The sequence below is a fragment of the Lupinus angustifolius genome, chromosome LG10, assembly GCF_001865875.1.
Source record: "Lupinus angustifolius cultivar Tanjil chromosome LG10, LupAngTanjil_v1.0, whole genome shotgun sequence".
Taxonomy (NCBI): Eukaryota; Viridiplantae; Streptophyta; class Magnoliopsida; order Fabales; family Fabaceae; genus Lupinus; species Lupinus angustifolius.
In genome coordinates, this window is record NC_032018.1 from 1,383,966 (window position 1) to 1,401,070 (window position 17,105).

At 31.3% G+C, this 17,105-nt stretch overlaps 2 protein-coding genes across 4 annotated transcripts; both read right to left on the minus strand.

Annotated features, from left to right (window-relative positions):
• Positions 670 to 4,817, minus strand: LOC109357751 (boron transporter 4-like). 3 transcript variants are annotated; one of them, XM_019601789.1, is made up of 14 exons: positions 4,723 to 4,817; positions 3,908 to 4,013; positions 3,736 to 3,818; positions 3,256 to 3,448; positions 3,040 to 3,178; positions 2,775 to 2,940; positions 2,525 to 2,691; positions 2,276 to 2,449; positions 2,091 to 2,186; positions 1,895 to 2,011; positions 1,491 to 1,813; positions 1,140 to 1,419; positions 860 to 985; positions 670 to 772 (listed from the first exon to the last, which is right to left on the minus strand). In XM_019601789.1, exons 2-14 carry the CDS (start codon positions 4,009 to 4,011, stop codon positions 746 to 748), a joined length of 1,995 nt encoding a protein of 664 aa, XP_019457334.1. In that variant the 5' UTR covers positions 4,012 to 4,013; positions 4,723 to 4,817; the 3' UTR covers positions 670 to 745. The 3 variants fall into 3 exon arrangements, with proteins under 3 accessions (XP_019457334.1, XP_019457333.1, XP_019457332.1); XM_019601788.1 differs by having other exon boundaries at positions 4,657 to 4,763; XM_019601787.1 differs by lacking the exon at positions 4,723 to 4,817 and adding an exon at positions 4,606 to 4,700.
• LOC109358621 (protein ANTI-SILENCING 1-like) lies at positions 11,307 to 17,030 on the minus strand. Its single transcript, XM_019602955.1, has 11 exons — positions 16,959 to 17,030; positions 15,769 to 16,186; positions 15,001 to 15,169; positions 14,470 to 14,822; positions 14,061 to 14,087; positions 13,166 to 13,258; positions 12,680 to 12,758; positions 12,455 to 12,545; positions 12,130 to 12,232; positions 11,760 to 11,876; positions 11,307 to 11,657 (listed from the first exon to the last, which is right to left on the minus strand). Exons 2-11 carry the CDS (start codon positions 16,120 to 16,122, stop codon positions 11,595 to 11,597), a joined length of 1,449 nt encoding a protein of 482 aa, XP_019458500.1. The 5' UTR covers positions 16,123 to 16,186; positions 16,959 to 17,030; the 3' UTR covers positions 11,307 to 11,594.

Below are 17,105 nucleotides of genomic sequence, written 5' to 3' on the forward strand. Positions count from 1 at the left end.
ACAAATAAGAGGCAACAAAATCACGTTATTGCATGTGCTTTTATAGTTTACAACATTAGATCGGAGACCATATTTATCCATTCAATTTCTTAAATTGGTTGTCACAAATTTGATTTATATTGTGTATAAAAATATATTTTATTGATAGGTGTGAAACCCATTTCAATAATTTCTATGTCTTGAAATATATTAGTTTTTCACTAGTTAGACATTAGTGGAAAAAATTATCATGAAGATGTTATTGAATAATGTAATCTCTAAACATATTTTAATATAGTTGTATATTTGGCTCCCTTGTGAGAGGATAATAAAGTGCGCATCTAACCGAAGATTAACTATTGAGATTATGACAAAGTGTATATAGTCTCGTAATCGAAAATCGGGCATAACATATATACATTTGTAATAAATTATATAGTTTGTGAAAATCTCAATCATTATTTTTTGAATCACAAAAAATAATGACTCCTAAATCCATATTGCAATAAATCAATACAATTAAGTAGAGGAAAATCCAATTGAAGGTTGAATGCTAATTAGAGTTTATTCTTTTCACTATTCATTTACTAATTTTACATCTTAAGTCCACACAGCATTACAAGCCAAGCCACTTAATTTCAGCAGCTTCAAAATAAACTTAGGCCATTATCTATATCTATGGAAGCACTCATAATGTCATATATATATATATATATATATATGTATGCTTCCCCTAATATTCTGTGAGTATGGATCCATTTCATTTTCACCTACCATTTTCATGTGGATAAACCTGCATAGGTCATATTAATATTTTTGTGAGAGAAAGAACACAAGTAACAAGTATTAAGGTTCATCAAAATCATTGAATTATGGTTACCTGGTTCTTTCTTTCCTCACTAAAGCTAACAGTTCTGACTTTAAACTCTCCTCTATTAGTAGTTAACTCATCCAATATTTCACCATTGCCCATTTCTCTTGATCCAACACCAGCTGATTCTACATCCTGAAATAACTTTGTGAAAATGTATTAAAGAATATCCTGAATTTCTTTGTTGAAAAATGTTAGAAAAAAATAACCAAAACTAACTACACTCTAATCATACTAACTATTGTAATAAAAGAGAACCAAGTATTGATAAAAATGAAGTATGACATACCCTGAAAGATAGACTCAAACTCAATCTTGGAGCACCAACTATTTCTTCATATTCTGCTGCATCCAATTCCCTTAGATGGTGAGGTTTGAAAAACTTGGGTAGAATATGTTGCCTCAATGTGATAAGCAAAAAGAATGGCAAAGGGAACAATATTCCAGCTATAGGAATCCATGTTATTCCGAAACAAATCAAGAAATATACACATTGGAAGAGAGTGAATGTGACTATATACTTGAATGGAACCAACTCAACAAAGGAAGCATGATCCCCTTCCAACAACCTGCCAAAATTTGATGAAATTATTTTCATGATTTTGTGAAAATGATGAAAATTAGAGTAAATTTCACTTACTTGTACCACCTACTAGGTGCTACAAGGAGAAGTAGTATCCTTTCCCAGAATTGATTCCCCGGAAGACTATCTATGGCCATGTAAGCAAAGTATCCCCACAGAACGGAAGTCGGTATCTTTTTTATGGCAGGCATAGCAAATACTGATGCTCCTACAAGGAGTGACTGTAATAGATTGCTCACTCTTTGCTCATTTACCCTCACTGGAAGATGTGCATCAATGTGTTTCTCGGGATCAAATGTACTCTTATTGTTGTCTCCTTTTTCTTCAGCATTTAGGATAACCTCCTTCAAATTCTCTAGCTCTTTGACAACTGAGTTACTCTGAAAAACAATCATATCCGAAACCAATAAGGATCTTAGCTATTCATGAATTGGTTTTACTGATCAAAGACTTGTTCTTACATCAGTGCTGCTATCCATTTCTATGAACACTGCTTGCATATTGCCGTAAATCTCAGAATTGCTAGCATTTCGCTTTATGCTTTCCTTGGCACTTTTAACCATTCTTCGCGAGATCAACTGTCATTCAAATCTCGTCATATCAAATATCAAATCTAATCATAATACTTATGACAAATTCCGATACTAATTCTCCTACCTGTTTCTTAAGAACAGCCAGGCTCTTGGTGTGCATCGGGGATTGAGGCAGAACTCCATTTGAAGGTGGTAAGCCAATTAGTCCACAAAGCAAAGTCTGATGATTTTTTTTAACCCAAAGCAAAGCATTAGTTACTATGCTAAACTAAGATGAATGAGAATTAAACAACTTAATATGAAACATACCATGAATCCTAGCAACAAAATGTCATAGTGATATGCAGAAGGTTTCTTTAGATTGAATTCCTTCTGCTGCGCCATCTGCGAAGCAACGCTATGGTCAAAGAAGTAAAGCCCGGCTACCATAACCGCAGGAATAAAGGCAGCAAAAATATATGCTGGAGAAACCTTCACCATATCCTGCAGCAAATGTTATATCAGTAACTTCCAAAACTACAAAAGAAAGAATTTGTGTCACTATGCAGTATGCATTACTTTGATTACAGTCCAATGGCGTAGAGACGTCGATTCCCAAGCTAGAGGAGCAATGAGCCTTCTTGGAACTCCAGAAGGCACTTTACTCGAAGTAGCGAATGATAGTAATGTCCACACCACTACCATTAAAGGTACCCCATAGTCTGCAATGAAACTTCTGAACCACCCTGCTCAATAAACATAGTTGTCAAATTCTACATGCTAGCCTTGGTAATATATACTCAATTCATTCGGAATTCACTTGACAAACCTGTCACATATAACCATGACCTTGCTCTTCGGCTTCTTAATGCGGTATAAAGAAGGCCGAAGGTGAATATAATACCTAACAATCCATTTGCATACAACCAATGAAACTGATACTTTTCCAATGTTGTGTCTTCCTCTTTAGGAACTTTAAACTCACTTACCATCCCCTGCAATTCAAAACACTTGCATCAACTTAACTCCATTTTCCATGTGTTATGCGAAATTATTTTCCATTCGATGTCGAAAATCATAATCCGCAAACTCACCTTGATAGCCTGTTGGATGAACAAGACTGTAATCAACATGCCAAAAAGCTCACCAGCAATCCTTGTAAATCTATTGATGATATTTCCAACATTAAATATTGATAGAAGAAACAGCAACAGAGCAGTCCATACACAAACCCTGAGAAATTAATAATATCAATATTAGACTTTGGTTAAAAATTTAACATAAGGTTATATTAAAGTAAATGTTCTTACCATCCTGCCCATGCCAAAAAAAGTTCTCTTCCTAAACCATCTTTATCTTTAGCAAAGTTGTAGAGATAGGTATACATAATTATGGTGGGTTCTGCAACTCCTACTATTAGGAGAGGTTGACCACCAAGAATTGAGTGTATGATTCCACATATGGCTGTAGAAGCTAGTGTTTCTACTGTGCTCAAGCTTCCATCTACATACAAACTAGAAATCTTTCAATCTCATAGAAAAAATATATAAAAAAATGAGTAAATATCCAAATTTTTCATGAGAAAAATGTGTCCCTGGTTGAGAAATGAAAAATCATGAAAAATTCGAATTTGGTCCTCAAGAATCTCAAATGTATTAGAAATAATATTAGTCTCTATTAGAAATTATTTTGACAACTAACTTGCATATTTGCTCTAAAAATGATCACTTTTTGCTATAAAACATTTAAAAGTTATAAGCTAAGACATGCAATGGAAAAAGATGAAGAACCTGTCTCTCTACTCAGCTGAGCACCAAAGGCAATAACAGGAAGAGCAGAAGCAAAGAAAATATATGTAGTTGGTGCTAATATCCTGTAATTAAAAAGCAATTGATTATTACATTAGAGTTTCAATTTTTCAAAGAAGTTGCTTCATGATCTTTAGATAAGTAATTTAATTACCCAATTCCTGAAAAGAAAGCTGAAGTCCAATCTTCTTTATAATGCACTGCTCTTCCTCTAATATCATTCACAACACCCTTCAAAGGTGTTTTTAAGCTCTCCATTTCTGCTTAGAAAACGTCACAAATTAATATATAAGCTTTTGTCTTTCGTTTTGGCTATGATTTCTTTTCACCAACCACTTATGTTTCAAAACAAAATATATGGTTTCAGTTTCAGTTTTCAATTACAAGTTTGTTTTTATGTACCAAAAAATATAAATTCAAGTTTGTTTTTTGTTTTCTAGCAAATTTCTGTTTGTTCAGCAACAAATGCATAGCGCAAAAACATGTGCTCATAATGTCACACCATGATTATGAAAACGAGAAAATCAGAGTTCGTGTGACACAAGTACACAACAAACTGAACTCATATTTTCCACGTACATGCAATGAAGTGTCAGACCCTAGAAAACCAATAAATCCACTACCCCTTCGATTCACATTTCAATACCAAAAGGGTTTATATTATAATACTACCATGCATGTTATATATCTAGGTTTAGAAACTAATTAATATAAATAATATTCTTAATTTGTCCAATATTTATGAAGCCTAACATGATAAAATAAAGGTTTTACATGATGTGGTTATTGGTGATAAGATTTTGTAACATAAAAACATATACAGAAGATAAAAGAAAGAAGGTAGAATTACACAGGTGATGAATGTTGATGATGATGATGTTGAAGAAGTAGAATACTGAATACCAAAAAACTTGTTATGAACACTTAGTAAGTTTTGTATTTGTAGACAAATTGTAGGGCAATATCCACTTATTTGAAAGACCCAGAGAATCCTAATAAGTGGTCCCACTTTTTCATGACACTGCTTCCACCAATGCTACACAAAAGTGTATAACATGGTACAATATTGTTGGTAGATTAATGGGTTTTTTTAACTATGTTTGTACGAGGAATTTGTCTGATTCTTCTGGAAAAATGAAAACAAATAATAAAAAATATTGATGAAGGAAAAAACTCAGTTTGAATGCAATTGAAATGAATATGAGGCTTTTACTCGACCTGGGAAACTTGCTAAAAAAGTGTGGAATTGAATCCTTAAAAGGGTTTGGAGTGTGAGAATGATAGTGAAGTATATATGAAAGTAATGTGAAAATGATGTGAGGATGAATTTTCTTCACTCACCTTCATTCATTGATGATATATGCTTTGGATTCATCAACAGCTGTTACATGCACAAGTAAGATAATTTGTTATTATTATAAAATGTTAATTTGTAAAACCAGGAAATCAAGATCAATATTTGTTACCAGAAAAAGGAAATCAAATTCAACTTTGATACGTGTAACGCGTAATTATCGTGAGCATGTGACTAGATTTCATGTTTAAAAACCAGAATTACTGTGGTGTTAAGTGTCATAAGCACGCTAGGTCAAATTTTAAAACCACGCCATATCTTTTTTTGATATAACAACACTCCCTGCTAATAATTATCACTCATGTATAAAGGAATCAAATCTTTAGAATTCTAAAAGATTAAGAATTTTGTGAAAGCAATATTTACCGGATGAGACAGTCATATATCTCGAAATCGATCTTTACTGATTGAGAGGATATTATTGATTATATAAAAAACATTAAAAGTTGGTATAACGGTATATCCAATCATTTCTTAGTTTCTTCCCTTAAAATTTTGTTTCTCTTTCTAAGTAGTAGAATTTATTATATAAAAAATGTTAGCTAAAATCATAATTATATCTTTAGAAATCTTTTATTAGACAAAACTTAAAAGGAATGAATAATGGATGCATTAAATGGAAATGATAAATGTTTAAATTTTGAATGTTAAATGAAAACTTAAGTAAGTTTAATGTATTAATAATTGTATTTTTGGGTGGCTTGCAAATAGAAAGCTAAGAGCCTAAGACATCCTGCTGCAACAACATGACCAGGTTTTCCTTCAAGAGCCAATTTATCACACAAACGTGGTTCTCGGTAACTGGTTTTTGAATTTTCAATATTATGATTTCATCTAATTTATTATTGACTACTTTCATTTTAAACTCTTAGCAATTGTGGAATGATAGGATGTATATTAATATTATTATATTTGTTATGAGATTTATTAGAAATAGGATAGAATAGGATAATATAGTTAGTTATTTAGATTTATACAAATAATTTGTATTTAATATTTATAGAATGTTCTTATCGTGTTAGACGATAATACTTGTATAGTCATTATCATATTAGGATTTGTTTATCTTCTTTAAATATTATCTTATTCATCCATAAATAAAGGAATGAAAATGAGAAATTTACTCATTTATTATCTTCTTGGTTTATATTCTTTCTAGGACTAGATTATTTCTATAGTGTTCTTGATAGATTGTTATTTTCACTCCATCAGGGATATATATGTTTTTAGAGTTAGAATCTATTAAGAGAGAGATAAATACTTCAAAAAACAAATCAAAATACAATTTTCAATGACATATTTATCCTTTTAATTATAATAATATTACATTTTTGTCATTAAAAATAAAGTGAAAACATGACAATCATTTTTCATATCTTTATTGGATAAGTATTAAAGGATTTAATATGTATATACTGATAATGTAATTTTTTTACATTGTTGATATATAATCCACCATTTATATGTTAATCATCATTGACTCTCAAATAAAAGTAATACAAGTCAATGATAAATGATATATTGTGAGTATAAAAAACTTTACACTGACAATATATATATTATATATTAAAGTTAATAATAAAACATTTTCTTTTTTTGGTAAAATATTGAAATGATCCTTTTTTTTAATTTAATGTAAAATTTAGGATGATCTTTTAGATGAAATATGATCACGTGCACATTGATCAAAATAGAATTGGTTGTTAGGGTTTACGAAAATACAATTGGTTCTATTTGGTTTGTTCTTGTTTACTTTCTTAAAAAGAATATAGTCCAAATTAAAAAAATGATATAAAGGTATGTTCAACATGGACCATTGATGACCACTCTTAATTTTCATACAATTTAAAAGTGACTTATGGCCTCGAAACATAGCTCTTCCACTCAATAAATAAAATATTCTAGAGACCAACACCACATATATCACTTTATAATGATTCACTTTATAAGTGATTATGTTAAAGTTAGAAATTTTCTTACAAAATGATTATTTGGGAAAGTGGTTTTTGGATAGGTGAGTAAAATGAAAATTGATCAAACACTTCATATTATTTTATATGCGCTATATTCTAATCAATACTGTGACTACAATTATTAATTATTATTGTGAGTTTGGACTACATGCTCTTAGGACTCGTTTAATGGTTAAGATAATGACATAATAAGATAGATAGTATAATAATGAATAACCTTGAGAGACGATTAAATATATTCATATTGTATAAAAAATAAAATAACCTTTAAAGCAGTAGTTTAATTAATTTATAGTACGTTATTACTTCTTTCATTGATCATTACTCTTAAAATATAATATTGATGTAATATCATAAAAATTACCAAAGAGAAAATTTTAACTAGCACATAAAGCGAACCAATACCCAACAAAGAATTAAAGATGCATCATGTGCTTACCCAAAAAAGAAAAAAGAAAATGCCTCATGTGTGTAAGCAACTATGAGTCAACTCACTTTAAAATGTGTAGGACTCCTATAGATAGTAAAGGGATAATTTTATTTTAAATTTTAATTTTAAGAATAAAAGTGAAATCTTACCATAAATAAAAATGTTATTAAATTTTATTTTCTTTGTTATTTGAGAGTACTTCATAGTAATTTGACTCCTTAAAAACAATGAATCAACCTACCTAGTACCCACAAAATATAACCAATTTCCATAATTGTTTATGGTAACATGGAAACGCGTAACTAAAAAGCCTTTTATAGGAGACCCTATCTTATGAATAGCATTTTTTGGGATTTATCTGATGACAAAAGGCACCCATGTTTGACGAATTATAATTAGATAACCAACTAGCATTGGTTCAAGCGATACATGTTTGATTCTCCTTAAGTAAGAATTCAGGTTCAAGTCTTGTAGATGAAAAAATGCCCGTTGGGAGAGTTAGCCCACATACCTGTGAATATTCCCAGTTCAGACAGGATTGCCTCCAATGCGAGGATACATGTGAGAAACTAAAATAAATTATAATTAGATACACTCAAGTGCGTATGAGATGTTCTCTCATTGTTTTCCTTATCAATTGTATAGTTAGTGTTTGGGAAATACCAAGCCTGCTTAGAAGTTGGTTAAATAATTTATTTGACAAAAAATAAATTACATTTTTTGGTTAAGTTTTTATTTGACAAAATTAGCTAATCAAAAGGTGAAAACTAAGATCTTAAAGTTTATGATTGACAAATTAACTTATTGAATGAGAAGTATTTAATGAAATTAGATTATCAAACTCACTTATAAGTGTCAGACTTAAAAAATTCTAACTTATAAGTTATAAGATTTCTTATTGATATAGATTATCAAATAATAAGTTATATATATTTTAAAAAGCCATCCTTGCCAATTAAGACTACTACCTTATTTTTATTCAAATAATTTAGTTGATTAACATATAAGACTCTCAACAAAGTTGAAAAAAACAGAATTTTTGTTTTCTTTTCAAAAAATGTTGGCGTAAAACCTCTATTTGATAAGCTAATTAAAGTACTATATAGCTTATGAGGTAGGGGACATATACTTTAGAAGTAACAAGTTTAAATTGCACCAATAAGTACCAAACAAGGAAAGTGATTCATATATTTATATATTTATATATTATTAGTTATTACACATATTATAAACTATTAATTATTATAATAGAATTAATAGAGAATTAAGTTGAAAAACTTACTTTTGGAATAAGTGAATTTCTCATCTTATTATTTTCTTTGGTTTCCCACAGGTATCATTGCATCGGAGACAATCATGTCCGAGCCGGAAACATCCATAAGTTAGTGGGGATAACTCTCCCAGTAGATATTTTTTTCATCAACAGGACTTGAACCCGATATCTTATTTAAGGAGAATCAAGCATGTACCATTTGAACCAAACTTCCGTTGTTCTCCTCTTATTTATATGTCCACATATCTATCTTCTTGCATCTTTTACATGATTAGCTAATTTTATCGAGCCAATAAATAGTTTAATTTTAGGTCGTGACTATTCAACTTTCGGCTACTTTCTTAGTTAATTTTATCTAAGATAGCTGAATAATGAGACAAACGATTTTGGAGGAAAGGATTTTCGAGCAATGAAATTAGTGATTGATTGAAAAAAATATATTTAAATTAAAATTTAATTATTAAATATTTTTCTAATTAATCATAACTTATAGTACATAAAGTAATATAAATTATGAGACGAAAAATAAGTTCCGGTTAGAAACCAAAAAACAAAATAGGGGAAGTTAACTTAACAAGTTTTGTTGGGTGATATGGTTTAAAGATGACGTAAAACCCTATTTACCAATCAAACTTAGAGAGTTGGACTTCTCGAAAAGGTGACATACTATTCACTTGTTAGAAAATAAACGTCTTTGTTGATGGGTTTGCCACCTTTATCACTTTTCTAATGTCCAAATATTATAGTATCTTCAAACCACACAAATTGAACAAGAATATTCCAATAACTCGACTCTTTTTTTGTTTCCCACGTGTATTCTCACACTGGATGTAATTTTGTCCGAGCTGGGAACATCCACAAATATGTGAGGTTAACTTTTCCAGCGGACATTTTTTCCATCTACAAGACTCGAACTCACGACCTTGCTTAAAAGAATCAAGTATGTACTATTTGAACCAACGCCCATTGATATAACTTAGACTCTTTTTGTTGGAACTGAAAAACAACCCTTAGAAATTAAAGAATAATGGACACTTAAATGAAAATAATTTTGAATTGAAATTTCCAACACGGACCACCTCTTGATTTTGAATAGCTGTCATTGGTTGTGAAAAAATGTATGGTACGCTAGAATAAGAGACAAGTTTAATGTAACCCATGAAGTTTGTGGTAGATAGGTACATTTTGTTCTTACTTCCATTGATTTCTAGGAAGCAACATCATCACATAAATTAATGGAAATAGAAAAGTAGATTATCATAGTATGCCATTGGATATCACACTTTGTGGTTAATTGAACATCCTTATTCATGGACATAGTAATATGTATCATATATTTTGATTCGTCATTTGATTTAACTATTCAACTATTAATGTAATAAATGATATTTATTGATCCATCAAGAATTAATGGCCAAGGGTCGTGGAATGTATATTAAATGACATAAGATTATGGGAAATGAGTGATTGAGATGTATTTATTCTTTGGCGAGGAAAAGGATGGTTTGTTAAGTTCTATGTTAAACGGTGGCAGCATTTTTATCAAGAAAAAATAATACCACAAGTTGAAAGTTCTTAATTTTCGACCATATAAGTTATTTCCACTTGGATTACAACTGTTTCAACTTTCATGGTGCCGAGGCTCTACCTGTTTTGGACAACTCATGATGGGAGCATATCTATTCTTTCATAATGTGTGTCACTCAATGTGTCATTGATTATTATTGTTTGAAAAATGTATTTAAATTAAAATTTTAATAATTAATTATTTTTTTAATCAATCACAAGCAGCGGCACATGGAGTGGTATATTATTTTGGACAGCAGATGTCTACCCTAATGGGAGAGCCCTAGGAGTCGGGGACCATATTATCAAGAACAAGATTTTCTCCATTAACGGAGAAGACAACTATTTAATTTTACATTTATTTTCAATAATAAAACTATTATTATATTGTACATATATATAAAAGGATAAAAATGTCTTATCATATTATTATTTCTTTTATTTTTTGTGCTACTTGTCTTAACTCTATTATCAGAATCACTATTGATAAGGAAAGTAACATTGCATTGAGGAGAAAAATGTATATTTAAAGTGAGAGGATATTGAGCTTCTCTAACGTATACTTTAATTTAAGGACATTTTGATAATATACATTGATCTACACCATTGAGTATGAGAAGTGATTGAAATAATTTCACTCAATTAAATGAATTTATATCAAAATATACTTTATATAATGTAGATATCAATTAATGTGATTCATCCCATTAATATCTGCATTAATTGAGATTAGTCAAACAAGCCGCAAAGAAACTTAGAAAAAAACATGATACGATTAATTGAAATACATCAATGATAGTTCATAGTGCATAGATAATGTAAATAGAAGAAGGACCATACAGTGAGTGAAAGAGGTGATGAGAGATAATAATGAATGAAATTAAATGTAACTAGTGTAATTTAATTTGGGTGTAAATTGATCCATCATCGTGTAAATAAAAGCTAAGCCATTCAAAATCAATCCAGAAGAGAAGACCCATGTTGCAAATTTACACTGCTTCAATGTGGCATGCATTTACACTAATGTTGTTCACAGTGGAAACAATTGATTTGAAACCATATGGTTAGACCCCTAAAAAAATTGAAACGTGGGGTGAACCCATGCATTTCAATTTTCCTTCTACCTGTTGAAACATGACTAGAACATGTTTCTCTGTCAAAAATTCTCAAAAAATTGTTAGATTGGTATTAAAAAGTGTTAGATTAAGAACTTTGTACCATCTAGTATGATTTAACTATCACACTTCATAAAAGAATATCTGTCATTTTAAGTTTACTCTTGGTAGCTTGAATCTCCTGCATTTGTCTCTGTAAAGAAAACAGATCAAGTTAAACTATCTAGTTTTGAATATTGTTGCCATGCATTTGCAAAATTTACAAGAAATTATTTTTTGCAGCAAAAGCAACAACCTGATATAATGCATTCCACCAAGCATCAGACTTTTTATATAGCTGAAGCCATTCGGTTGCCATTGAGTATTCAATAGTGTTCTTCTGGGAACAATGTGATGTCGATACTGCATTTTTCTATATAAAGAAAACATCACATTATGGAAAATCGTATTATTTTATAATTAGTGGCGAGCAAGGTTCTAAATTGCAGTTGTGGTTAGTCATGTAGCGTATACCGCAAAAAAAATGTGATCAACACGGCTGCAATTGTTGCCGATATGCAGTTGTGGAGATTGTGAGAATTGCAACATTTGCAGCCACTAGCAATTGCAATTGAGGACCTTGGTGAGAAAAGGTTAAATAGATCCATAATTTAGGTGAGCTCTACCATATCCCGCTGTTGCTTCTGAAATCGGTCAAGGACCAAATGACCGGTGAATTTTCTTTGCTTTTCTGGTTCTGTTATAATTCCCTTCTCAGCATAGACAACCCTGGAAGTAGGGAGTGTTAGATGTCATCCAAGTTCCTTACAAAACAATGTCACTAACGGTATCGCTATTCCAGAGATTTGAACTCGTAACCATCATTGAATTGAAATATCATTTGTAACTATTACTTTTAGGCTCTCAATCTGTGACCTCCACACCATCGAAAAGAACATCAATCATAAAATAATAATTCAACATGATAAACAAAAGCAATAGATGAAGAACCTCATTTCTCCAAGAACAAGGCATCTCCTGTTTGACTCATATAAAGCAGATTCAGCTGCATCTTTTGTCTTGAAAATAACCAATGCTCTCCCTGCAAAATCAATGCATGAGCTAAAAATTAATAAAAGAATACTACGCACTATCGAATTTGGTATCTTTCTTCGCACATGGGATAAGACCAACAATAAAAGTGGCACATTGTTATAAAGGTAATTTTGTAAATACCATAGTCTGTATTGAAAGTCGGACTCCATTCTATAATCCTTGCCTCAACCTTTTCTTTGAGAACATGCCAAAGAAGATCCTGAACGATAATTGAGGAAAAATAAGTTAAGGAGCAAGGTCATTTGACGCAAACAGCAGATTGATTTAAATTCTAAACCCGACCTTTCATAATCCATATAGGTGGAAAGAATAACTATCATCTCAACATATAGCATATTTTGAAGATGTTCTAAGGTACTTCCAAAACTAAACCAGCAAATATATTATATCAGTTTCAACTGAAGGAAGGGTATTCGGTTGTGGCATTCTATAAAAATTCTAGAAATGCTAATAATAAGTCTCCATTTATGCTGAAATTTCCATAAAGTTGTTCATAGTCATAATGGGATCAATCTTGAAAAGTTCAACAAGCAAATAAATTATACAGTTATAAGCAAACTCGAGAATATACAAGATTAGGAGTTGTAAGTTGGATCATATGTATACCTCTACTTCAAATGACGTGTAGGATGGATCCAAATTACTCAGTAAAACAAGGGTGCCCGAGTCTCGAGCATTCCGTAGTCTTTCGTCCCAAGGCTAAAATTATGTTAAACACAACAATCACTTCATATTATATCATCATGATAGAAGTATAACGTTGCAATTAGTACATGTATGATCGCTTGTAACAATCATTTCCTAACATTTAAAAGTAGCTATATGCAATTGTTGTGATATGACATTTTCAATTGGCTTTATTTCCCATAAGAAAAAATATGTCATGTGAATAATTCAGTATGCATTCAATCTTGTCACAAGGATGTAGAATAGCCACTCAAGTTAAACAGGACTCCTTTAAGATTTTACTGAATGATAGTGATGATAATAATATGAATAAGAAAACAAATGATCAAAATGAGAGAGATCAACCGATAAATTTTTTTTAAAGAAGAGAGTGACCACAAAACTATAGAAACATTTCACAGAAAACTGATTTGAATTCTTTGAGCTGATAAATATGAAATTCTGAACTAGAAAGAAAGCCTGATAGTTTCATGCTTTAGCAGATGATTAACGAAAATGTGGGAACAATTAGGTAGCACTTCGCAGATGATTAACGACATTGTCACCCCCTAAAGATCATTGACGTAAGAAATGAAAGAAATACATTTCAAAATGACAAAATAGGTACTTAAAAATACTGTATATAGTTTCAGATGCTGGAGCAGGAAATTATGGATAAAACAAACTCATTTAGATCCTAGTGTGAGGTTGAGAATTTCCAATGAAGCAAAGGACCTCCAACATAAACGTTCTTGAAGATATCATTTTAGGGACATTTACCAAAATAGGAAAAAACTATAGTCTATATGTTGGATAAATATAAGTAAGAACTCACCAATTTCTTAAACCACTTTCTTCTCTCCTGCAAAGATGAAAATGGAAAGGAAGAGGGATTAGAACCGTCGGTGAATTATACATGAAATGACATCATCAAGTTGCATATTGTGAATTTTGTTTCTGTCACCACTAAGATTCTCAATCTTTTTATCTTGCTTTGAAAGTCAGGTTGTAAACCTGAATCCTTTATGTTTAGGCAAGAAGCAACATTATTACATTCAACGAGTCTTGAAGGACTCCTATCATTGTATTCAAATAAACGAGGGGAAAAAAGAACTGATACCATAACCTTAAACTGAATGATTGCTTAACTTATAGTGTATCCATCCATTTACTCCATATAGGACTACTCTTTAAGGATAGAAGTTAAAATATGATAACCGTCATGGGCGAGACTTGAGACTTACTGAATCTGGCCTTTCAGTCACCTCAATAATTTCCCTGCATGTTTTGATTCTTTTATCCGGATTCAGTTTTTGTGCATTGTCATAAAATTCCTCTTCCTTAGGGGATTCGCTACTTCGATTAATGGTTGAATTCTCTTCTATGATCTTCCTTTTTCTAGGTGGACAAGGAGGTAATGAGCTCTTTGGCAAGACACTCTCAGAAGTTCTTACTTCAGCTTTATCTTCAACTTGACATTGCAATGTATGAGAAGGGTCAGTCCTACACTTAATCACAATTTTACGTCCTAAATTTGTCCCAACATGCGGAGGGCTAGTGGTTTTTTTATCCTCCTTCCTGTTAAAGAACCGCTCCACTGCAGAACAGTAACACAATGAACAAATGCATATGGTAATACCAATATATGCACATATGGCAACTACTGGTTGATAACAACTCCATATCAAGATGTCAAATAGATTCTAATCATGGTGTGCACAATTATAATTCATGAAGATATGCGTGTAAATAAATACTAAACATGGATAACTGACCTTTAACCCCATCGATTTCATTTGGAAATTTATCAACTACGGCACGCCTTTGAACATCAAATGCGTGGTTGAAAAAGAAGTCAGCCGTCTTTAACTCTGTTTTAGATGGCTCGGGATTTCTCTTGTCCTTTGAGGTGCAAATAACATTGCATTTTCCAATAATTGACCCCTAGAAACAAAATTTGGAAAGGAGGAGAAAGTATCAACAACTTTTACAGAATGACAAAGACTCACTTTCCAATGTAAAATTTTATATGCTACACCGTTATGACAAATAAAAGCATCAGCTCTTCACAAAAATGGTAGCACCAAAACTCTACAAATGAAGAAATTCAAACTTTAATCGCTGCATTTTTTATAACTTATATAACATCTAAAAGCATGTTTGCAAGCATGCATATCTCCAATAACATAGTGCATGGTTGATAAGATAACAATTCAGTAAAGCAAATCAAATACAGTGACCATAACTTGTAAAAGGAATTTAGTATTTGCATGTATGCAGTCAAATGGACCAGCTTCCTTTCATGTTTCCCCCTTCCAGGTTCCTCTTTAAAGTAACATACAACATTCTTGATTGGCATATTCATGAACCTCGGCTCCAAGTGATACCACTTGTAGAATTTATGTCCAATACCCAATACTCAAAAACACTTTTAGTACCCTATTATGTTTACTAATGAGTATTAATAATAACCAAGTCATAGTGCATAATGAGCACATTCAACCAATGTCAAAAGGCTTGCATAATGACCATTTCCGACGTACCAGATTGTTGACATTGGAAACACCAGTGCCCACACCAGAAGCCAAAAGTAACTCATTCCAATTTGGCTGATAATCTCCCAAGAAATTGCGAATTTCGCAAGGACGAAAAAACCAGACGACTTTGACCACCTTTTCATGATTTGGTCTCTCATATATCTTGACAAGCTTACCAACAGAAGTTTCAACATGATCAGTGTGGTAAAAGTAGACACAATCATAGAGAAAATACTCAACACCCTCATAAACAAAAGACTCATAGAATTGAAGATTTTTATCATTCATGCCAACTCCTTTCTTAATACCCCACTTAAATTGTTTCACAGCTCCACCATTTGTCTCTAGCAGGTGTGACATGGCTTCTAACTTTCTTAACTTCTACTCACCAATGCTTAAAAAACACCAACTTTGTAGTACAAACCTGCATTTAACATAAATGAATTACATTTTCAAAACTATAAAGCATTAAAAAAATATGATTAAAGTGCAACATGTCAACCAAATAGAATATCAGAAGTAAAATACTAGTACATAATCAGAGCAACAAAATTGCATATTAAAAAAGATGAAAAATTGAGAATAACAGAAGTACAATCCTACATGATTATAGCAATAAATTGTAAATAATTTATACAACATTGGGACAAAAACTCTCATTCACAGTGCATACATATATATTTATCTACTCTACCTCGAAACCCACAAAATTATAAGTAAATTGCAACATGATTAGTGGATCAACATTCAAAAAAATCAAAACTTGAACTTAGGAATATAAACTTGAAATAACATTTACGAATAAACAAGTGTTGACTTAGGAATAAAATAATAAAAAATGAAAGGACAATGGTACCCTACAAAACACTCATTTTACAAAGAGAGAAGAAGAAGAATGATGATGATGATGATGAGAGTTAAAAATGCAAAATGGGTTTTGTTAATGCAATGCAGAAAGAGGAGTAAAAAGAAGAAGAAGAAGAAGAAGAAGAAGAAGAAGAAGAAGAAGAAGAAGAAGAAGAAGAAGAAGAAGAAGAAGAAGAAGAAGAAGAAGAAGAAGAAGAAGAAGAAGAAGAAGAAGAAGAAGAAGAAGAAGAAGAAGAAGAAGAAGAAGAAGAAGAAGAAGAAGAAGAAGAAGAAGAAGAAGAAGAAGAAGAAGAAGAAGAAGAAGAAGAAGAAGGCATTGTAATCCGTACAGGTTCAAGGTTCAGTTGATATTATTGTTTCTCATTCTCACACCTTCTTTGCCTCACTACTACTCATAAATTTCATTTTTTTTGTACTTCAATAGGACTACTAGAATAAAAAAAGGAAATTAATAAAATAAAGTTGTTATAAGTAAA